The sequence below is a fragment of the Netta rufina genome (genome assembly GCF_964035555.1).
Source record: "Netta rufina genome assembly, chromosome: 6".
Taxonomy (NCBI): domain Eukaryota; kingdom Metazoa; phylum Chordata; class Aves; order Anseriformes; family Anatidae; genus Netta; species Netta rufina.
The window spans coordinates 1,660,146-1,684,864 of record NC_140129.1 but is presented as its reverse complement, the minus strand read 5'-3'; the positions used below and the strand labels follow the sequence as shown (position 1 = coordinate 1,684,864).

The following is a 24,719-nucleotide window of genomic DNA, read 5'->3' as shown; positions in this document are numbered from 1 at the left end:
AGAAGAAGAAGAAAAAAAAAAGGCATCTCTTTTAATTCTCTTTATACAGAGGAATAGCCAAGAGAGCCACAATTCATAGAGCTCCTGGAACACACTGCAGTGGGTAAATTGTTTTTTAACAATATGCACACACAAATCCCCCAAACTGGTACTTAACATCAGGGACAAGACTGGAATACAAAATTCTAATGCGGGTGGAGAAACCGGTAGTCAACTCTACCTCCTGCTGAAATGTGCCAAGTTTAAGCTTTTATTTAGAGAGAGGTTCTACTTTTTCCTCATGTCCAGTACAAATCAAGGAACTTTTCTCCCTATAAAACAGCACAGCAGTCTACAGACTGTAAGAATGTACTCGAGTCAGAAACAATCTTTAGGTCCTTTTTGTGATCGAGATGCTGAAATGCTTGCCTGTGAATTATTCTATTTTCTTACCATTTTCTGTAAGAAAGTGAGGAAAGTGCTATTTTTAGTGAAATAAAAACAGTCAGGAGTATAAAAGCAAGCAAAGCAAAAATTACAGTAATGTCAAGAGCCACACAGCTGACCTAAATGACCCTATCTGGTTTAGTGCCAGAGCTGCAACTAATATCCAAATAGCACATGAAATTATCTCCTCTTAAAAAAATTAACATTTCTGCCTCAACTGGTAACTGGTTAGTTAAAAAGGTTAAAGGTCAAGATCTCTCTGTATATGTATATACATACATATATATACACATACACACATAACTAAAAACACCTATTAACATACACATATGCATGTATCAATAAACAGGTTATTTTTAAAGGTTAAACACATTGCATGATAATAATCTGGTGTGTTTTTTCATGGGGCTTCTGCAACATCTGCTTCAGAGGAACAATTCAAAACTATTCATCAAAGCACATAATGAATATTTTCACCAGACTCACACTGGCATTATCACCACGCTGCAATCCTAGGCTCCTTCAGCCTAGAAACAACAAAGCTGGGAACCCGTCTGAACCCTATTTCTAACCTGTCTTAACCTAGAATGGCGTCTAGAACACAGTAAAAGAAAAGCACATTGCTCTGTCTATCCCTTATGGGAAGTAAGCAAACATACTTTCAAGAATGAAACAGCACACAACAACAATCAGTAATACTGGAAAAAACAAAGAGCAGCCAAAGCAGATTCTCTATTTAAGGAAGCTATAAAAGCTTATTCTTATGGAAGCTGGTTCCAGATCTATTGAAATAGAAATAACTGAGCCCTCCTCCTTTAAACAGAAGAGACTCATCATTCCACAAAAACTTTGAGACAGCCACAGTCTCAAAACTCACATCCACTGAAAGCTATATTTTGACAGCCACTGATGGCAGGAGCAAAAAAATGAACTGTTCTTAATACGCAGACAAAGAAAATATGTCTTTTTATTTTTAAGTTCACAGTATTTTTATTTCTGCCCTCTGCCTTCCTAACTTCCTCCCACCAAGCTAAGCTGTGTCATCAGGCAAAAAGAAAAGATTCACACAAGTTAAGAGTTTCAGTTGTGAAAGAATTCTGATACAGTGATAGTCCTTCTGATAAAAATAGAATGCATGACACTTGGGAAGTGAAATATCTATTGAGAAATAGAGCTAAAAAATATTTGAAATGCTATGAACCCAAAATACTGGGTAATGAGTAGGTAACTGGTACAAGTTTTATCTCTTGACAGTGACCTGAGTTGCATGGCAAAGTTCTGGCATAGTTCTCTCCATATAGAACTGTGTGTATACAGTTACTTACAAGGTCTTATTTTTATTTGCATATCTATTTGTTAATCTAATGAAGAACTAATGCAAGCCTTTTAAACATCATATAACCACGCACAAAAGGTTTGGTGGCACTCTGGCTCTGACAATGGTTTTCCGACTGTCCGTGGTCATGTCATTACGCTCCTTTCTGCCCCAATTTCTCCACCTGTAAAATGGAGGTAATGATAGTGAAAAGCATTTTTTTTTTTTTTTGACAGACACTGAACCACCACTGGGTGTAAAGCTTACATTTTATTATTGTTTTCCTTCTAAGAAAGATTAAGCCAGTTATTCAAATCCTGAATTTCAACAATGTCAAATACCTTCTCCCAGCTTTAGGAAGTTCGGCATCTTGAGAAACCAAAGACATGGTTTTCAGATTGAGAGGACCATCCCTGTGGGACTGGGCAGCAGGAAGACAGCTTGAGAATCAGTGGACTAAGCCACTGCTGTACACTTATCATTACAGTAATAGTATGTAGCCTTTATTAAAAAAGGTGAAGTGTGATTCTTCATTCAAGTGGGTTTAAACATACCTAAGCCCTGTCATGTACACAACTGTGTACCAAAAGGTCATGCATCCCTCAAAAAGATGAAAAAAAAAAAAAAAAGAAAAAAGAAAAGAAAGGGGTTTTTTTTAAAAAAAAAAAAAAGGCTTTGCACAGTAATATTACATTTATTCATGGTGTATATTCTGAACAATGCAAACTAGATAGCTTAATTACTGCCCCAAATGATTACACAGGTCCACAGGGGGAAGAGAAAGTTCACGGAAGAACTGTAAGCTTCTTGTTTCCCAACTTCTATATATTTTCCATTAGAACTGTGTAAATGTAATCTCTTTTTCAAATACACGTGTATTCCAAGCAGACTGAAAAGAGTGGACATGCTGTTAGAAATTCACTCATGTCCTTGCACGTATACCCAGTGGTAGGCTCTGAGCCAGGAGGAGATAAAAAAGTCTCCATCCTCACACCAGCAAATTGCAGGATCTGTCTGTATACTAACTCTCGTGCCACTGAGTAAACTGTGAACGTCTTAAAACCGTAAGGGGCTGGGGTGGGAGAAAAAATTCAAGCAGAATTTTATTCCAGCATGGTCTTGTCACAAGACAAAATTACCATGCTGAGCTGAACTAACTGAAAACTTTTTTTTAAATTACAAGCATAAATAGTTTAGCTGTCTTTTCGGTGAGTTCAACAGAATGCACACTGAGAATGTTTACTTGAGATTTCATACAATTCCATTTGTATATAGTTTTTACATCTGTTGCTAATGATATCAAATTATTGATTGTTCACTTTCTTATATTTATTTAAACATTAACTATGTACTCCGCAACCTGATGCTTTGCTTTTCTTTTTTCCAGAGAACTTTTTATTTTTGCATGGCTTCAGTTGTAATTACTTTGATCTTCCAGAGTGTATAATTATTTTAGTGTTTATTTATTTCTATGAGAAAGGAAAAAAGTTTGACCTAGGAGATCTATATGTGGCAATTTGTAACAGAATCACATAGCTTATGTTTAGGAAATCATGGTTTTGATTAAGAAGCAACCATTTAGTTCCCACTGTTTTATTAAAACTGACATTAGCAGATAATAGGAAACACATTTAACACTGTAGGCTGCATTTAGTTTGTAACGTCAATAAAGTTATTTTGAAGCGCCTTCCTATTTTGCACTTACCACAGCTCATGTGAATTGTTTTTTGCTTTTACTTTCTAATAAACCAGCTCTAGACTTACACATGGATATGGGTGCTGGTCTCAGTGACTCTAAATTAGTTTTATCTAATCTATCCAGATTATCCAAAAGTGAATTGTTGCATCATCTATGCACCATTACAGAAAAATTAAGGTTTTGTTTTGTTTTGTTTTTATTAAAGGAATATGTGATAACTGAAGCATGTAGTCACTGATTTTGCATACTAACTGAACTGTCCTGTAGAAATATCTGGCTACGGAGAAGAAACAAAACATCTTGAAAAGAGAGATGATGAGAAATCGAAACTGCCCAAAGAAGTGCAGAAGCCTTCCTGTTGCCAGGGGGTCTAGATTACTGCCGTGAAGATCCATGGCTGTTTTTTCTTCATGCACCAATCTACCTGCTATAGATTCTTTGTTTTCTCTTCCACTCATATGGCTGATGAATCAACACGACTTGAACTGCTTTATAGCAGCTTGTGTTTACTTCACACATACCTTAACCTTCCTTTTCCTCCTCCTACTAACACACACACACACACACACACACACACACACACACTTCCAAACAGCAACGACTGGCTGTCTCTTTGCAGAGACTCTGCACATATGCAGAGTTATCTGGTAAACTCTTCAGGTTTGGATCCTTGACCTCTTGATTGAGGTCTCATTCTGCTTTTACGGCACTTAACAATTTAACTGTGCATTTACTAAGTAAAAAAATAAAATAAAATAAAATAAAATAAAATAAAATAAAATAAAATAAAATAAAATAAAATAAAATAAAATAAAATAAAATAAAATAAAATAAAATAAAATAAAATAAAATAAAATAAAATAAAATGTAAAAGCGTAAAGAATTCAATGCCCTAAGAATAGAAGAAAGTGTAAGCCAGCAGTGTGCACTCAGAAGCTGTAGTGGCATCTCTACAGTGAAGAACACTACAGTTAAGAGCTTCCAGTGCCTCTGCAACTGGCATTACACCCTTGCCCAGTTTGGAAAAAAAAGAAAAAAAGGAAAAAAAAGGAAAGAAAGAAAAAAGCCCATCTCTGTTCTCCTAGAATGGCAAGTAAAAGCGAACGGTGATGACCTTGAAGCTGTTTGATTCCTTTGATTGTTTTTTAACCAAGAGGATATGTTAGAGCACTTCAAATAAAATTCTTTTATTAAGAGATGCCATTTAGAGAAAAGAAACACTTCTGCATAACACAACCGCAATTTAGAGAGAGAAGAAACTATCCAGTTTATCTGGCACCAGAGTAACCATGAACTAAAATTTCCAATCAACATTTTTACTTCTAGCCTAAACCATTTTAACAGGTGAAAAGCAACACCTCCATTTCCTCATCTACGTTGTTATCCCACTTCTGCCTGAACAATATTCCTTCCATCCCCAGGTAATTTTACTATAAAACATTCCTTTTATTTTTTGCCTAGTGAAAATCTATCACTACACAACCAAAGCCTGGGAATCCTACAGGTATGTGTCACATGAGCCAGATGGATATCAGAGGAAAGACAGATGCCTCAGAACTTATTCTGATATTTTACGCAATTATGTTTCATGTGTTCCTAATTTGAGAAGCAGACTCTTTATGGTATTGTTATGCTGATTTCTGCTCTATCCTATGGAAACTAAAGCTAACTTTCCTATCTCATGTACGACAGCTTTTTATGAGAAAAAGATTGTAGACTATTTTTGAAAGATGCTGATCTTCACGTAACTAAAAATATAATAGCTTCTCAAGAAGAACAGGACGTTACTGTATTTCTGCATAAGGCCTGTGAATCGTGTTATTATTTTCCTGGCCACTGAAAGGATCACAGACAAAAACAACAAAAATAGACGTTACCTTCAGACAATGAACCCTCCCCTTCAGTGGTGTAACAAAGAGAAAAACTTAAGAAACAAAGGAACAAAAAAACTAACATAGGGTAACGCTAATCTCCAGGGGTGACAGTCATTTGTAAAATGAGGAGGCAATTAGTACTGTAGAAAAGCTTTTGACTATTGCTAAACTTGTGCTAAAATGACATACGTTTTAAAACAAAAAACAAACAACAACAAAAAAGTCCAGTACACACACACACACAAGTCCCTTCCCAAAGGAAAGGATGAATAAAAGAACAAACTACACATGATGGATGCACGTCACATCACTTTGGGTACTACTGGAAGGTGATCACACATTTCAATGGTGAGAGCAGTATGAACATAGGTAGAATAATTTTTACCACCTCAGGCATTTTACTGCCAACAAACTAATACAATTTCGTTGTAGAAATAATTTAAACAATGGACTATTTTCATCTTAACTTCAGTGGGTGCAGCAGCATACATTATTTAGTAATGTCTCCTAACAATTGGGTACTAAATGCTCCACTGTTATCCAGATTCTACATGACAAAATATGTCAGGAATGCCAGAATGCTTAGCAGTATTTAAAACAGAGAGCAAGGACACATGAAAGACAAGGTTTTAAGGTTTCATGAATATAATGCAACTAAGGTAATTTACACAGCAATCTAACTTTTTAATTCTGAGCTACTAGAACACTTCTTTTTTTCAAAACATTTTAGTTTAATTCAAAACACAGTTGATCTTTCAGCACAACTAAATGGGATATTAGAAGCATGTATTAAGACGCCTATGTCTTCACGCTAGCCTTGTTTGTAAAGTATCAGATTAAATTTCAAATGTGCTCTGACTGCGTCCTATTTGTAGACAAATTCACTAATATTATTAAAGCTTATTATCACTTTTACTTAAAGCAAATAATCACAAACTGTCAGCAGAAGGTAAAGAACTTAGAAAGTTAGAAAAAAATCAATTTACCTTTAATCTTCTTGTACTTTTTGTACCATCTCCCAAACTCCTGGCACTTGGTTGCTGAAACATTGGCATAGTATGTACTATTTACAATGGATGAAATCATACTCTGGAAATACAGAAAAAAAGACAAAAGTGATTTTAAAATATCTTGCATAATTAGAATTTTTTCCAGGGTAAGTGAATGACATGCAAGTGCATTGCATGTCACCCATTTTTGCCTTTAAAACCAAAAAGCAGTGTCTGATGAGTACACAAAATTGGTTTTATTCTCCATTGTAAATACCCAAACATAATTACTCTGGTTCACTTATAAAGCAAAAAAGATGCAGTACCAACCTCGACTGAAACCTGCAGCACCAGCCGGAGGTGGGGACAGTTCTACTTTAATTTGTCCTTGCGATTTTACAATATCTAAACTTTGGCTGCATAGCAAAAGTTGGTGCCATGCTGGTGAACACATGCTCACTGCACCCGGGTGAGAACAAATATGATTTAGGCACCAGATCCTAAAGGTAAGATTAGATGCTTCAGCATGCATAATCCAAATAACGCTTTTCAGATGTCTCTGTTCTGCTTCCAAATGCAGCGAGACCACACAGCCAAGAATGAGGGAACATCCGTGCTACTCACTACAGAACAATAGTTAGGCAAATAAGTTAAATTAATGTAATTTATAGAAACATGTGATTAGCCCTTGTGTGAAAAATCACCCATAAGAGAAATTAACAGTGCTATTCAGGGTGAAAGTAACTATGCATACTATAATAGAGAACAGCCAGAAACCACAACAAAGATGAACAAAACTGAAGTATCACTTGCTTAACCACTGCCACTCTCTCCGCTCTTTGTGAATTCCCTTTAAGTGACTCTCATTGCAAGCCAACTGGAAGCAGAGAGGAACAGAGCTGTTCTGTAGCACCTGATACCCGTAAAATGGATACTTTATATGTGGGATGTTTCTGCCCATAGGGTGAGAAAGACTCTGGTTACTGGCAGTTCTTCTTTTTTTTTTTTTCCTTCCTTCTTCCATTCTGAAAAGGAGGCATCTTTTTAGAAACAACATTTTGCTTTTCCCTCCTTAACTCTTCCAGGGTCAAATCACTCCCAGCTTGTATACGAGCTCAAGCAAGGAAATGCAATCTAACACCACTAACACACAGGAGCCAAAGCACCTTCTCCAGAAATCAGTTTTCTTCTGTCTTCCTTCTTCACTTAATAACAAAGCTCAGAAAAAAACACTGGCACATTGCACGACCTTTGTGCACAGAGATGAAATAACTAGCATGACCTCATGACTAAAACAAGCTATTTACCGTAGGTTCAAGCTCTGGCCCACAGGCTCCTGCAGGGTCTTGAGCAAAATGGGATCTACGCCATCTCTGTAAAGCTACGAAGCTTACATGTTGGCTTCCTCAATTTTAACAATGTTTTAAAAACAAAAACATCCCCTCTTCCCTCCCAGATTTATCTATCCTTATAACAATTCACTGCAGTGTCATGCAACTCCAGTTGCTCCTCAGTCCTGAGCCTGGGGGACTTAAAACACAATGTGAGCAAAACTGAGAGACTTAAGTTTACTGATTGGTGCAGGCTGGTATGATTCTTCAACACGTAATTTCACTTTTAGTAAAGAGGATCTTGTGCCTTTGCACTTTAACTTTTCCACTTAAAAGCTGCTCTGGTGCAGTGCAGTAGATCTGGAAGGCTATAAAGTCAGAGCCTTTTTAAGTGGCAACTTCAATTTCTAAAACCGAGATTCAATTTTCTAATTAAAATCAATATTTTGAGACATAAACCTAGCATTGTGGTAGTCAGCAACAATTCCTTCCCCATAAATCCTCCCTTGTTCTGAATCACTTTAATAAGCAGCAGTATTCTGAAAGCACGGTACAGTGCTAGCCTCTGCTAAGGAAGGATTTTGAACAAAGTTGAGCTAACTTCCTTTTTTTTTAATCTCACTTTAGTTACATTTCCAGTCACTTAGGGAAGGTGGGAAAATTGTTTAGGTCTGTCTACATAACAACCTGGCTTTGCTGGTTTTCTTCCCCAAATCCTCTAGCTCTACAATAAATTGACATTACTGAAAATGTAGGGCTATTAAGTATCATGGAATATATTAACCCATTAACCTTTATTTGAGAAAGCAAAGTTTAAGCTAAATAGTAAATTTAAGCAGTAAATCAACCACTGGCAAAAAATCTCAGGACAGATTCTGTTCAGCGGTTTGACAATACAGCAGAGGAAAGAACCGTAACAACTTTTAGACTACTAAAAAAAAAAAAAACAACAAACAACCCTCATTATTAAATTAAAAGGAATCCTAGGGGTATTTTTGTCAGTAATCTTGATGAGTATGCAAAAAGGGAATACATATCCAGAAGAGAGTGGCAAAAACAAACAAACAAACACCACTCACTAATTGCAAATTTCAAAATAGTGCATATCTTTCCCGTAAAAATCCTTAATAAAGGAATAGATTATATGAAGCAGCGGATATGTTTGGTGTCATCAAGACTGCCATCTCAAAGGAAAACTTCTGGGACTTGAACCTGAGAAATATCCACATAAAGAAAATTTGGTGCAGTAAGTTCAAGGAGAAAAATATGCTCACATCCCAAAAAATCTTGCTCCAGCAAGGAGACAAAATACATGGTCAGCATTGAAATGAGTTATATAGTATACAGGAAAGATAGAGGTCTCTATGCAAAGATGGAAATGCTGAAGTAATTGGATTTCCTTCTGCCACACACACTCCCCCAACCTACCCTCTGTCCTCTCAGCTTGGTTAACTGGGATTTATTTGTTTGAACAGCAGCCTTATGCTAAGGGTAGCTAAGCTGCAGCCACATAATACACCTAGCAGAGAAAAAAAAAAAAAATTTAAATCAAAGTGAATGATTACATTTCCCATTAGTGGCAATCAGCCCATCTGGGCTGCATGGAGAGCTCATGCACTGAGAAGCAGAGGCGGAGCACCATTGTGGGTGGAAGCGAAAGCTCCCCATGCTGCCCCTTTCCACTTCTGTACTTGAGGCACTGTGAACACATTAATAAGCAGCAGCATTTACTCTGCAGTTCGACTCCTAAGAGACCACTCTGCAATTTGCTGCTGTCAATAATATATTAACCACAAGGGGGTTGTAATGACATTTCACATTTGGCACGATATTTTTCTAAAACTGATTTGGGAGAAGGAATTGTATTAGAGGCATATTCAGATGATGGTAATAGACAGTTCCTATACAACCTTCCATTGTATCTTTTGCATTTTTTGAGCCAAAACAAAAAGAGACTAAAACTTTTTATAGCAATAATAATAATAAATGCTGAATTCTTGCAGTCCTGGTTCAGGGGTTAGTCACTGCTCAAGGTGACCTACAGCTGTGCTTAGAACTCAGCAAGTTTAATTTTCTATCTCTATTTAGCTTTGACCACTAAATAACTACTAGGGCAAGGATTCTTGCTGCTACAGTCCTGCCACCAGTAATCTTGTTAATATCTGTCATACTGATGTTATGGGAAGAACAAACCAACTACAGCATTTCTACCTGGTAGGCTTTGAAACTCAAGTGGGAGGAACAAGACTTAGACAACAAATGAATTTTGCATATGAAATGATGCATAGTTTAGTTATACTGCATATTGAAGAAGACTGGGCAGAGACAACCATACACTGCAATCATCATTAGCTGACCAGATTCCACAGATAATTCTATTTAAAGAAATTACACTTAAACTGTGTGAAAAGAAAAATACTTCCGTATTCAACACACTTATGCTCTGTGCATATCTCGAGTCGCTGCTACTGCTTTAGTAAGTAAGGCAACTTACACAGCTTTTCCTTAACCAGCCTTTCCATTTGTTTTAGATTTGCAGACCTAACATGACTAAGGAAGATGAGGAACATTTTCTGCTGGAAAGCAATTCCTACCTATTGCAGAGACCTAAATTCTGCTCTGTAACTCACCTCTGTACCCCCATGCTTTCCCTGGAGTTGTAGTCATAAGACAGTGAGGCAAATTTGTGTTGGTTACAGATAGAAAGAATTCTTTTGGTTCACAGAGGCTTTGGATCATGAACTGCAGGATGAGCGTACAGTGTAACGCAAGACAGGCAGTTGGATGCAATGGATTTTTAGCAAGCAGGACTTACTGATGTTTTGACTTTTAAAAGATACAACAAACAGATTAACGTAAGATTCTAATTAAGTTTTTAGAAGGTAATATACTTTTTGGTCCTAGCAAAGTTGCTTGGTCTGAGTGATGAAATGTTTTTCTGTTTTTGTGCGAAGCAAGGAGGCTTCAGTCATTAAAACTTTTTGAACCTCTGGTTATGACAATCTGAAGTACAAATAGAGCTCATGATATCTGTAGGAACCTGTCTGTCTTAGACATGACATTACTGTCATATATAAAGCAGTCATGGAGAACGAGACTATGAGTTTTTGTTCCTTTTTAAAAATAATTACATCTATGTTTTTATTGCTGTTCTTTAGAAATTGAGGCACAACTATTAAAAAGGCATACTTTTATATAAGTTGGAAGCTGATGAGAGCTACCTGTGGATTAGTAGGGGAGGCAGGTCCTAGTGGGAAGAAGCTACTCTGAGCTCACCCTTGACAATTGTCAGTCCTATTGAAAAAGCTTCAGAAAAATATCTAGATGAAAACCGTCAGAATAGTTGAATATAAATCAACTAATTCTTAGTTTCCACCTGACAACCCACTAATAAGACCTGGTATACAAATAATATTTTTCATATTAATTAGAATTTTTTCTTTCTAAGGAAAACAAGAAAATGATTCAATATTCATGGAATTGTTTCCCCCTTTACTAAGCCCTTTACTGAACAAATACAAACGTTGGATCTTGGAAATCTGTCTTTCCCTAAACCTGCTAAAAACACTGACCTGTGAGAGAGGGCATTCTTTGGCTAATGTGCTCTGATTCATCTCTTTGAGCAGTTCCTTTAAGGCATTGCGAACTGTGGCGTGGTTCCACTGCTCTGCTGGCAAGTCTTCCAACTTTGAACAACTGTCAAAACAGAAAGCAGAAAGTAGATAGAAACATCATCTTCACAGATGCTTACTCTTTGTGTACAAGAGCCATAGACCTCTAAGCAGTGAGCACAACTTTATTGTTTCCTACTTAGCCAGCTCATCAAGGTATTTCTCTCCTCTTTCCCCTCCCCTCCAAGCCCAGCTCCCAGATGTGAAGTTCAACCAAAAGAATGATAGTACGTGGCAGGAATAGCAGTTAATCCTACTATGATACTGTGTGGCATAACCATTTCCTCTGGGAAGGACCTCATAGAGAGCAAAGAAACTCTGTAAAGCAAGCCACAGAACTGGCTGGATAAAGCCATCCTCTCCAAACAAAGATACTCCTGCTGGGATAGAAAAATAAACATATATGCAGCACTGCCACTAACAAAATCACTGCAAAATAAGGGTCCTCACTGTGTGGAGCAGTAGGTCTGAAAAATGAATTTCATTGTATACAGGTTTTTATACTGCCCTCATCACTAAAGTATCTGAGAGCCCTTCAGAAATGCATTAAGCCATATGCCCAACATCTGTCACATGCAGTTCATTCTCACTTTCATTTTACAAGAATTGCACATGTAGTAAACCTTATGTCTTTGTGTGATTTGTGCCTCTTCTAGTTTAACAAGCTCATGGTCTCTGTCTACATACAGGGGGACAGACCAAAAAACATCAAACATCAACATCAAAAAGTTGGGGGAAGCTTGTCATTGCCATTGATGCCTGAGAGACTTAATGCATGCTCTCCAGTCAGCTGAGGTGGTTCTGCTTTGTGCCTATAAAGACAGGCTTTACCCTCAGAGCTGAAAAGTTCAGCTGTGCTTGAGAAGTTCAAGTAGTCAATGACTATCTTTATCTCAAAGTCATGGGCTACCTTTTATTTACTCTGCATCTTCAAGCATTTGGAAGATAAAGAATGAGACCTTCATCTTGGGTCGACAACCTCTGTCCTCCAACAGGACAGTAGACTAGGTGGGCTCCTGGTAGCTCATACTTCTGAGGAGATGAGTTACTGCACTCCAGTTTTACAGCAGGTACAGACGTCTAGATGCTTTCACAACTATGCTGCAGAGATGCAGCCTAGGTGAGAGACAGTAACAGCATATAAAACCAAGGAAAGGTCTGTAAATGAGAACTGGAAACCCCAAACCCCATCAGAGATAACAGGAAAAAAATGTTGTTAATTGTGAGCTTGTCATTAGTCAGTGAGGAAGCAGCTAGTTTCAAATTCCAAACCGAACTGAACAGTTGGTAGATATGTACCTGCCACCAAAGGATGCTGACACAATTCACAATGGAACCTTATTTTGTTCTGGTTGAGCTTCCTGGAGCTGTATGCAAATTATTCCAGACTGTCTGTTATTTTCACTTTTCCCCTGAAATCTCCTGGTCAGAAAGCTACAACTGACCATGCAATGTAGGCTTATAAGCACTCCTAGGGAGTGCCATGCACTCCCAGGGACCTGCAACATCTCCTTGCACAGGCATCAGTTGCTATTTGAGAACTCTTCTGAAGAGCAACAGAGGGGTGGGGTGGGCAGGAGTTTTGGAAGGGAGAGCAAGTAAGTATAAGAACATCAGGAGGTTTTGCTTTGCTAGTCAGAACTAGCATTTGGGGAAGGAAAATATTTTCCAAAGGCCAAACAGATCTGCAGTAACAGATCCCTTCTTCGTCTTTCTGCTCTTCCACTGGGAAGACCACTGGAGAACAAAGGAAAGTCAAGAAGCTCCTCCCCTCCCCCATCTCAGCTACTGGCAGGAGAAGACCTTGCTTCTCACAATGTAACCCCTGGAAAAAGGCAAGGTGTTTATTTTCTGTATAAAATAAGGCCTCAATAACCCCTTAAATCAGGGATTGTAGCAAACTCTGCCTTTAAAGCCCCGTACCTGTACTTGACTTTCTGTTTCTCTCTCTGCTACCATATTGCTGCTTCAGAAAACACAAAATATCAGTTGGAACATGCACCGATTAGCTGTCAGCTGACCTACCCTTCTCTTCATTTTTCTTTCCCTTTCATCAAAAGACCAGAAATTAATGAAGACAGGATGTGCTAATCTCTATAGTAATACTGTAATCGACAGAGCAGCTCAGAGAATAGACAAGGACAGATGTTCAGAAACACCCACCTTTGTAATTGGATTTTCAATGTCACAACATGATAGACATCTTGTAGCATGTCAGCTACTGTCGCATCTGGTGCATCAGTCACATAACTGAGAGGGAGGGGATTCCACCTCCCAAGCTTGATTATTCCTGAAAAGAAAACAAAACATTCATACTTTACATTTTGCTGTCTGTTTACTAACCCCTTTGATATGCTTGTTTGTTCAGGAGATTCAAGATCTGCCTTGAGGTTTATTCCAATCTTGCTCAAAAAGATGTTTTGTACTGAATCCTGAAGCAAACTATGGGAAACAGTAAGAATAGACTTTAAATTCTTAGCAGAGACTGCTGACATGTTCCTGGCTCTTAAATTACTTCAAGGAAGCACAGGATGCTTCCTCCCGTCACATCTTTCATCATCCTACTAAAGTCTGCTTTTCTAAGTTAGAAGAAGCTTTAAATACTCTGTGGTCCTCTGCAGTCTCCAAAACCCTTCTGTAAATAAATGAATTGGTTTTGACTTGAACAGGAAAATTCCTATGTGTGGGCTTTCAGCACAGTTACAATCTAATCATGGTATGATTGCCAGTGGATAACACTGGAAAGCTATGAAGTAGGAAGAGTTCACTCCCAGCTGCAAGTTGCACTATGCAGACAGTTGCTTTTCTTTGCAACAAGCAACTGCAGGCTGCTGACCACAGATCCAAAATAGCAGGGGGGAGGAGGGATGTTTTAAATCCTGTTTCTACTTCTGCTCATTCTTCAATAGGGATCTTCTTCTAGGGTTTGTCACAAAGGCTATAAACTGGGGTGGTAAACCATTTGGGGGCAGAGGTATTATTTCTGTTTAGACAATTGCAGAGGGCCCACCCCCACCAAAAACAATGACTAATACCCGGGAATGACTTCCAGGAAGACACCAAACAAAAAAAGCCACAGTGCTACCTTACATGAAAACAGAGCAGCTCAGCCCTGCTCTGCAGTGCATTACACGTTACAACTATCACTTTTATTTCCTCTTTCACCATGTTGCCATTGCCCCACTGCTCTGCTCACATAACTTTTCTTAGCACAGCCCTACAAGGCACATATTACCTTATCTCACATTTAAACCAACGACTTTTGAGGTCTGCTTATATATTCTCTGATCTTCCCAAAGAGTATCTGCAAGCCCTATTATAAGAAATACATTAATACATGAGAAAAACACTTCCTCTGTGATAACAGCAGCTCCAAGACACCTTTTTGGTTATCTGGAAGGATCCTATGATGCTAAGAAATGTCAGCCCTCTCCTCCTCACATTCTACTCTCAGCTCTGGAACTAATCCAGAGCTTGAAATAAATGGCAAAGGCCTTTTATCCTTATCTTTAAAGTACAATTGTAAAATAAATAACACGTCTGAAACAGTAAAACAAAGCTTCTTGCACAGATACAACAGGACACAATATGATGAGCACATGAAATACTTGCTGTGGACTATTTTTTGTCTCATTCCTACACAGGTTGAAGAGGAAATAATTATAGCACAACTCCTTTTCAGTAGCACTTAAATGCTTGCATTTACCATGGACATACTGATTTGCAAGGTATTCTATCACCACATATTGAGAGAAGCTAGAAGAGACCTAATTCGTCTTCAGTGGTACAAAATTTCACTGCAACATGCTAGTACAGACGGGCTAATGTTTCAAGAGCAGATTAGAAAGCTTTTGGCAAGGGGAGATCTTGTCCAAATGAAATAAAAAGTTAGCTTGCTTGATATCCAATGCTTGAAAATGGGACATAAACAGAACAAAAACATTTAAATGATGCACTGTTTCACTATTAAGATTTAACAATCTGGTGCTGAATATGCTGCAGTATAAATAGTGCCTGGACTCAGATCCAGTAGAGTAACACACAGCACTCATTCACAGTACCGTATGTCTCCAATGCTGGCTCCTTGAGTCATACTTCACTTGCCAAGAAAAGCTGTTTTTCTTAAGGGGATAGTTTACTTAATGTTATCTCTGGTGACAACAAGAAATGCATATAGTACAGCATATATTAGTCATGAAATGAGCATCAAGGGTCCACTGAGTGAAATACATGCTGGGAAAACACAGTTTAGCTGCTGACTTTCTTCACCCCCTTCTGCTATATAATAATTTAGAGCAAAATCACCTAAAAAACCAAAAATCTATACCAGCTTCACAGAACACTTGGCTTCCTATGTTTAACCACGCCAAGTTTTCACGTAATTGAAAAAATAAGCATCATATGTGCCCCATAAGTCACATCTAAATTGGTAATATTTTACAAGAGGCTTTATTTTTCATTCAATTAAGGAAAGCGCTCAGAGAGCATACCATCTGCAACTGCTCAGCCCTGGCAATGCTGGTGAGAGACAAAGAGACAGTAGGGGGGCACTGAAGTTACCAAAGGTGTCCCCAAACTAGAAAGTACAAAGAAAAAAAAATACAAAAAAATACTATGCAAATTGTTTCACAGGAAATGTCTGCTACTACTGGAAGTTAGGTAGGCTCCCTTTTTTTTTTTCTTTTTTTTTTTTTTTTTAATCCTCCTCTATAACTGGAGAGGAAATTGTTTTGGCTGGATTTAGACAAACACAGGTGTTACCATAATGCTCTGCGCCTCTGCATGTTAACACCTGCTGCAAGTCCTTTACTCTGTGTTACAGCACTGCTGATGTACGCTATTTTTTCAGCCGGTGTGATACGACATATAAATTTTTTTCCAGAACACATTAAGCTGGTCCAAACGATAGCCAGAAGCCATGGTTTCCATCCAGCTCCTCAGCACACTTCGCAGGTGGTTTGTTTCATGGCTCCAGCATTGTATTTAGGGCAACTCTTGGGCTGCATTTGGGAAGATGATGCCAGCTTGTAGAGCAAATCCATTCTCAGCACGCTACAAGGCATAGCTCTGAATGTAAAATCTGAGCAGAATAAAATATTCCCCCCAAGGAGGTCCCTTCCCATCCAGGACTGCTGGGTGTTGCTAATGCAACAGCATCGCCAAGATGGGAACAGCCTGGTAGCAAGGAGTCCCTTCCACATACAATTTTTTATGGCTCCACTCACTGACTCCAAGTGGCACAGTTCTGAGTTTTGATGAAATCACTTTAACTGGCTAGACCGAGCATTTATCCTACTGTGACCTGAGACTTAGAACTGAGGACAGAAATCAGCAAAACACCATATTTTAGTAATGAATACACTACTGCTCAAGGAGTATTACTCTTCTGACAGCTCCAGACCTTCAGATTAGGCTGCTCAGGAATTCTGAAAGCACACCTATCATGAATTCACAAAACTATCATGTTAATGAGTCTCATTGTCTTTCTTGTATCAATGACCTTTTGGGACTCCTCCTGGAACAGTTTTTTTGGAAGGGAAGTTCAACAGATTTCAAAGCTTACATGGTCAAGAAATGGCTGTACACAACAACAGCTCTCAGAAACTCATAAAGGAATGGTTGAATGTAGCCCAGGCCAGCTAGTCAATTAAATACGATAAACAGACCAAGCAGTTTTCTCAAAAGAAATATTTTACAAGGCATTTTCTACCCATGCTGACTGTTGTTTCTTTAACAGCATGTCCTGCTACAGACAGGTCTTTTATTAAATTTAAGCATCAGCAATGTGTTCACTTGCCATTGAAGACATACTTGTTGCTGTTTGCTTTACTAAAATGCAGACAGGGAGAAAGGACAGCAGCCTAATTCTAAATTTGTGCAACTCCCTTTACCCACAAGAATACCATAACAGACTAGAAGCAAAATTCTCAAGGGTCTCAAGCTCAAGCCTCAAATTCATACACAACAACTGCTGCAATTCACTGCTGCTCTTCCACTTTGGCCAATGATTTACCATTGTGCCAGAGTGCTTTCAATTTAATTTAAAATGCAGCTACTTTGGAGAAGAAAGTCATAACTGTGCATGTGAGAGCAATACAACACATTGAAGAAAAGGCTTGACCAGCTACATCACAACTGACTTCTATGCCTAGCAAAACTTGTCACAGGATCTTTATGACCTTTAAAGTTTCACCTAAAAGAGTGATGAATCCAAAGCACTTGGATTACTCCTAGGACTTCATGTTAATGAGATGTGAACGGAGTGGCTGCAAAGTTGGAGCTAAAGCACACTTCTAGAATAACAATGTTAGGAGCATTTAATAATCATAACATGGCATAAAAACACCAAAAGGCAAAAAGCTCCAGCTAAGTTGGCAAGCCCCTTTCATTATTATGTACCTTATATCATCCCAGAAAATTATTTACCTAATAGGGCTAGAAGCCTCATTTGTCTTTCCAAAAAAAGTCTGCCATACAGTAGAGCAGTTCACAGAATATCTGGGAGGTTAGAATACTGCATATTATAGCCTAACTATAACATTTCTTGGTGATAAAGAACATGAAGTCTGGGTCCTGAATCTCCCAGTCTCCTGTCCTGCCAACTTCATCTGGATAGTCCTACAGGAACTACTGAAGCATCTCACAAAAGTCTGGACACTTTTTAATAGAGTATATTGTAAAAGCAAACACAAAATAGGGCATTTTCCAAACTCCTTTCTGTAGCTAAACGGAATACACAGGAACACATCTCAGGTTCTTCATGTCTTCCTTCACAAACTATCCCATCCCCACCATAGTTAGATTCCTGATTTCACTTTTCCTAAACTGTGAGCATATCTAAATTACATCCTAAGTGGATACTTGCAGGTAAATGACACAGGAGTAATGCAGTTTATGTAAAATGTTAATCTGCTAGGGCTAAAATTAAGTCACTGGATCAAATTAAGGACATTTCAAAATTCATATTAGCATCACCACCCCCACCTCAACATTCTTTTGGAGACAGCAACAAAATTAATGGTCAACATTTGCCCAAATATGTATAGAGAGGGAAAGGGATGAAATTTTGTGCTCATTGGCTAAAGGGGAAAAGAGGGACTGCAGAGAATACCAATTCTTTACCAAGCATTGGTAAAAAAGTACTTGTCAACACTAAGCTGACAAACCATTTGAATCCCTGATGCAGAATACCAAAACTTTTCTTTTACTACAACATAAGTATAAATGTAACCTGCCGAGACTCATATGGATGAAGTGTTAAAGCAGACAATTGCTCTCCTTGTGGATGGATGGGCACACTCAGGTTGTAAAACACAGAACTGCAAAGCTCATTTCTTAGACTCCAGCTCCATGTTCACTGACCCTGGGTCAGCACTCTTTGGTGGCAAAAGTTACATCCAGCCCTGGCAAGAACATGTGTCTGTGAAACCAGACACAGCAAACAACATGGTGTTTATGTGAGTTTAAGAATGGTTTAGGCAGTGCCCAATCCAGCATAAGATCTCCTGAGTTATATTTGCCACTTCAAAGTGCTCTGAGCAAATCTGAATCGGCAGAGTTATACCAGACCAATGCTGTGCCTTGTGTGGCTGCGGCCATTCCTGAGCCACACTAGGTGGCCAGGAGTTCAGTTTCCTGCATTACAGGATCACAGCCTGAACACATCTGACTGCAAACACAAGGCTGGGTGAAGAACACAACCATCTGCTGCCATTCCATGAGTTCAACCAAACTGCCTTGCTTAACCACCTTACTTTTTAACAGAGTTTTTATCAACACAACAGACACCCAGAAGAAACTACAGCTTGGCATTAGTGCCCAAACACTTTTGATTCATTTTACAACTCCAAATGAAAGACCTCAATGAAACACTCAATAAAACCCCCACCTCAAGGATAATCAAGCTGTTTATCCATCAACCACTACTGACAGGATCCCCTTGCAAAATGGGTAAGCTCTTGCGACGCTGATTGCATTTGTTTATCCTCTTCAGATTCATCTTGTCCCTATATGATAGCATGTAATTTTCCTTTGTTCAGCTGTGCTTTGTTAGAGAAATTAAAAACTGCCTGTCCCATGTAATAAGTACACAGAATTATTTAACCATAAATCAGTTTGCAGGAAATCACTACCCTGCAATGCATAATAATTCAGCCTGTGTTTCTAACCTGTGCCCTGGCTGTAGTATATCATCAAACTGTAACAACATCAAGCCATAATTTGTAGTTATTATTGTTAATCCAGCAAAGGGAATGACTTTTCAAGCAGAAAGGAGAAAAAAGGAAACAGGAACAATAATAAAAAATAATAATTTTTGTATTACATGATTATATTATTAAGCTGCCTTTTCTAGACCATATTGCAAATTTTAAAATATTACAGCCAACATGCTTACCATCATAAGAGTGCCCATATTATTCTGTTGAATTTCAATCAGTGACACATTGGGGTAATAGATGGGAAAAATAATCAGCATAATCCTCCTTTGCACTTCTAAAGCGCCTTTCACCAGAGGACCCCAAAGCACTTTAAAAAACATTTATTAATTAAGCCTCGTAACATCCTTGTGAGGTAGGTTGTATTATGCCAATTGACATATCAATGATTTAGTGATTGAAGGCACACAATGAGCATAATCCTATGTTTATGCCAATACAAAAGAAACCCCCTCCTTCCTCATTTCAGACTGTAATAAATAATTCAGTGAGAGAACAGGAATAAACTATGTGATTACACTGTGATGTACACATCCACAAGTCAACGGGAACACCCACACTCCCTGAATGACTAATTCTCCATCCCAGCTGATCAGACTCATGCAACTTTAAGGCTCTGCAAAAAAGGGTGACCTTCACCCAAGGGAAAGGCAAGACTGAGCCACCTGAAGCTCTGGCAGTGCAAGGCTGCTTATACGGCTGTTGCTGGAGATGTTTTCTATTGCTGTTTTTGAAATGGCATCATACATGTAAACTACATGTATAAAAGTGAGTTTACAGAATTAATTTTTGTGGTACAACAACACATCTATTGGTTGGTCTGTCTAAATACTCTCACCTAGCCCTTCTGGCTTTCAGATCTGCATTAATATGCAGATGTTAATATAGGTTATACACTTATATGATTATATATTAAAATGTTTATAGAAACACGGATGTGAGTAACTGTCAACAGAAAGATTGCTAGTATGACGAGGTTTAATTGCTGAACTTTAGAATGTTTTCACAAATTAAAATTGCTTTGATATATGAAGCTTGGTTAGAGTTTTTAATTTTTTGAATGTTAGTGTTGTCCATTCCTTTCTTCCAGCATGACGATACTCAAGTATTAGACTTAACATATACCAAACAGCCTTGTAATTCTACATATCAAGTTTACATTTTACTGTATAAAGATTGTGCCTCATGTAATAGATGCTGTTTCACATTTGGGAAATGTTATGTTAGGACTCCGACTTTTATTAGATTAATTTAATATAGGTACTAACTTACTAGACTAAATTAATAAAGATCTTCTTAAAAAAAAGGGGGGGGTGGGAGAACAGCATGAACCCGCAAATTAAATAAAAATTTCTGAAGCTTGTTATTTTGGAAGTCTTTATTTAATTTTCCAACCCACTATTCTGTTTGAAAAACAGCCAATAACTGGTAAGGAAAAACAACATAAAAAAAAAAAAAAGTTGATGTTATTTACTTCAGGGGATTATTTTTTAAATTGTTATATAATAGATGATGAATACTTCAAATACACAGAAGGTTAAGGAACCAAAAGAGGTTAAAAAATATTACCAAAATTGTATTTATTTATTTTTTGTTACTCTGTATGTTTTTTAAAACTCTTATTTCCATTGAGGAAAAACATTTACCCCTGCATAACACCTCTCTTTTGGCATTTTGAGAATAAGTCTGCACTTACCCTAGATAGCAAGATGTAATACATGAATAAAGAGAAGTAATACCTGAATAAAGAAAGAGAACTCCTCATTCTCCATCTTTCGTCTGAGAAAGGGAACCAAACCTCTGTGTCACTTCCATAGTATAAAAAATAAGTCTTTTCCGTTATCAAAACTCATGAAAGAAAGGCTACTGTGTCTAGGATATTAAACAGCTCCTAATAGCTGCTTCATAACAAGTAACCCCACAGCTCAGCTTTACCCTCCACCATTACACTTCCTCAGCAGTATTATTCAGTAGCCCCAGTGCCTGTAGGGTTGCAGCACTCATTCCTTCACTGACATAATCTCCACATAATGCTCAATGGACAGCACTCGCTCCATTTTTGCATGTAATTATTGCCTTTGGGGCAACCTCTACTCTTACTTACACTAAGATCTTTTGCAGCTCAAACCTGGGAACATTTGAACTTGCTCAGCTCCACAGGAGCAAAGGCTACGCCTCCTGCCAGGGAGCAGTGGTTGCTGAATGCCAGCAAAACACCTACAGACCAGCAGTGTCATGACTCAGCCTGCTCCCTGGCCAAAGAGCTTTCTTTAGCTGCTCCCATGCATGGAGGGTTGCTTTGGCATCTAAAAACCACCACGGTTCCTTTGGCTTTGGAGCAGCTGCCTCTTGCTGAGTCTGTCCCAGCCTCCTTGGAAAAACACTGGCTGCTTCTCTGCCATCCTGCCTGGCACCGGGACCACAGCTCCTGTCTGTAATTCAGAGTGCCCCAGAGAGCCAATGCAGACAGATCTTGCTGGTGGGGACTTGTAATGTGCTTCCACCTCAGTCTTGCAGGATGAAAATTGGAGCTTTAGTGATTTTGCCTCAGTTACTAAGAAAAACATGAATGCAAGCATCCTTAACAGCTGGTGCTTTTCTCCATTGCACATTATGTTTCTTTAACAGCCACAAAGGGTACCTGGATCATCTAGTCCAAAATTCTGGACTCAGTGACTGTATAGCCACCTCATGACCTACAAGAGCCTGCATATGTGTAAAAGGACCAGAACTTTTACACAAGAGGTTTGCTTTTGAACCTTTTTCATCAGCCTCCTGCCAGCACAACACACTGACAAAATCTGCCTCACAGCACCCTGACCAAGGAGAACAAAGCACCTGGGCAGACAGCCTTTGAGGCTGTCCTTGGTCATCCCTCCAGAAGCCTTCCTTGGATCTTATATTGTGATGTTTTCAAATGGAGAAGAGAGGGAGAGGCAGAAAAATGTTTTCCTTCTTTGAGGAAAAATCCTGTATCTGTTTTTAAAAAGATGCAAGAGGTCCCAGACTTCAATTCACCCAGCTTCAATGCTCCCCTATAATCTTCACATGGCAAGACAGCCCACTGAGCAGGAAAAAAAAGCACAATAACATGGCATTGCAACAGAATACATAAAACACATTTTAAAGGTTATAAAAGAGCATTGCTAATAGGACATTCTAGAGGCTAATAGGCTTAGAATTAAGCCTCCAGACATTGTTTGGCCTTGAATGAATCTGAATATCCTGCTTACTCACAGTAACACTGCTACAGAGAGCACAGAAATCTGGCTCAGACTGTAGACATACAGTAGCCAACCATCTCTGTGTTGAGTCAACTACAAGTAGATTTGAAAATCCATGGGTCTCAAGACCAAAGAAAAATAAGGACACACAGCATGCTATCCTGCATGAACAAACCCCTAAACCAAATGCAGATTCATATTTTGGCCTATACAGTTTAACAGCTTAATCTCTTTAGTTTAAGATTTGTGACTTTGGGGTTTTCCTTACACTGCATACAAAACTACCAGAATGGTTTTTCACTAAATTACTACTTTTGTTTTGCCTTCTGTCTTTTCTTTCTGCCCCCACACATTCAGTCCTTGACTTCCACAAAAAAAATACAACTTGAACAATTGAAGAACTGGTAGGACAACATCTAACTAGCAGGGTGGAAAAGCATGAATTGCTAAGGCAAGAAAGGGGTAGGAGATTTCACTGAAAACCCTAAAGAACAGTTGCTTCTGCTAATTACTTCAACACGAATACAATATGTAAAGATATGGTTGCTGTTACCTCTGCAATTTGACTCAATTCTTTTGCTCTCTGAAGTTGCATTATTGTAAAAGCATATCCAGACCCATACAAGACCTTACAATGTCTGTAGGCTTAATTCTAGTATCGCCAATGACATTCAGCTAGGAACTAGATCCACCATGAAGCAGTTAACAAATGAAGTGAGACTTGTATTCTAGTACTTGTTATATGCATTTTAAAAAAAATCTATATGTAAATGTGCATGCATACATATATTTAAAATATGCAATATACCAGAGACTGAAGGTTTGAGGATCTTTAGGCAAAGGACTTCATCATAGCTCACAAAGGGGTAAGAAGCAAATGATCGAATCTTACCCTTCTTTTATAAATAGATCTACTAGAGAGAGACAGAGAATAGTATCTTTTAAGTTGCAATATTTATTTTCAAAACACATTTGAACAATCCTAGTCCCTAGTTGGGGCAGCATTATAAGTTCAGGTCATGACATTAAATTCAATACAAATCCTTCCTTCGCTGACATCCACTTCACTCAGTAACCTGATTCTTGGCTTCCTCATCTCCCTGTTCTATTCTAAGGAAGAGCAGAACAATTCTGCATTTCTGACAAATCTAAATAAAGCTTAGCTGGTTACCAAACTATGCTATATTTCCTATCAACAGAAAACAAAAAACAAAACAAAACAAAAAAAAAAGGCTGTAGTTTACCACTAGCGGAGATGACTCAGAACAAGCAGGAATCTTACCACACTCAAAAAAAATCAGTTTCCTCTTGTAGTGTTCATGAGCCCACACTATGCTGAGATGAACCCAGATTTGTTTTCTTAGCCCACATCTTCCTAGAACTGAGTCTATTTCCTTACAAAGCCACTGGGTCCTTTTTGGATCTTGCTTGCATTTCCATCCTCACATTAGTTTGTGAATAAAAGACCACTAGAACAAATTCATTATTTTAAATAATTTTTGTGCACATGAAAAAGATTGGAAAGAGTAATTCACCTTTCCAATCTGGAGGTTTGCAGCATGTGTAAATCATGCTTTGAAGCATTTCCAGAAGTCTACTGCTTCTTTACGTACCTGCTAAGATTCTTAGGTAATCACAGGATTTAAAAGATGTGGAGTTTAAGGGACACCACCAGATGCTGCAAGTCTCAATAAAGGCTAAAGTATTGGTGGCATTGCCAACATGCTCATGAGATAGCGAAGAGATGTAGGTATCTCCTGAGATACATCCACACACTTTATCACAAAATAATTAATTTGCAGAGTTCCTCTTGCAATAAGGGTACCAGTCAGTGTGACCAGGCACGATTGTGGTCTAGACATAAAAGGCCAGCACCATACCGTTAAAATTGTAATATAGGAAAATAGTAGTTTAAATATTAAATAAAATTGATAAGTAATGGATGAATCCGTAAGATTGTATGGGAAATGGCTT

At 38.3% G+C, this 24,719-nt stretch overlaps 1 protein-coding gene across 2 annotated transcripts in view; it reads right to left on the bottom strand.

Moving 5' to 3' along the window:
* SATB2 (SATB homeobox 2) overlaps positions 1–24,719 on the bottom strand; it is a 133,232-nt gene that overhangs the window by 64,731 nt on the left and 43,782 nt on the right. For both annotated transcript variants that reach the window (XM_084288989.1, XM_084288990.1), the window contains exons 4-6: positions 13,469–13,595; positions 11,207–11,330; positions 6,301–6,403 (exon numbers count right to left, since the gene is read on the bottom strand). In XM_084288989.1, the coding sequence (XP_084145115.1) occupies positions 6,301–6,403; positions 11,207–11,330; positions 13,469–13,595 (354 nt within the window). The remainder of the gene's footprint in view (positions 1–6,300; positions 6,404–11,206; positions 11,331–13,468; positions 13,596–24,719) is intronic.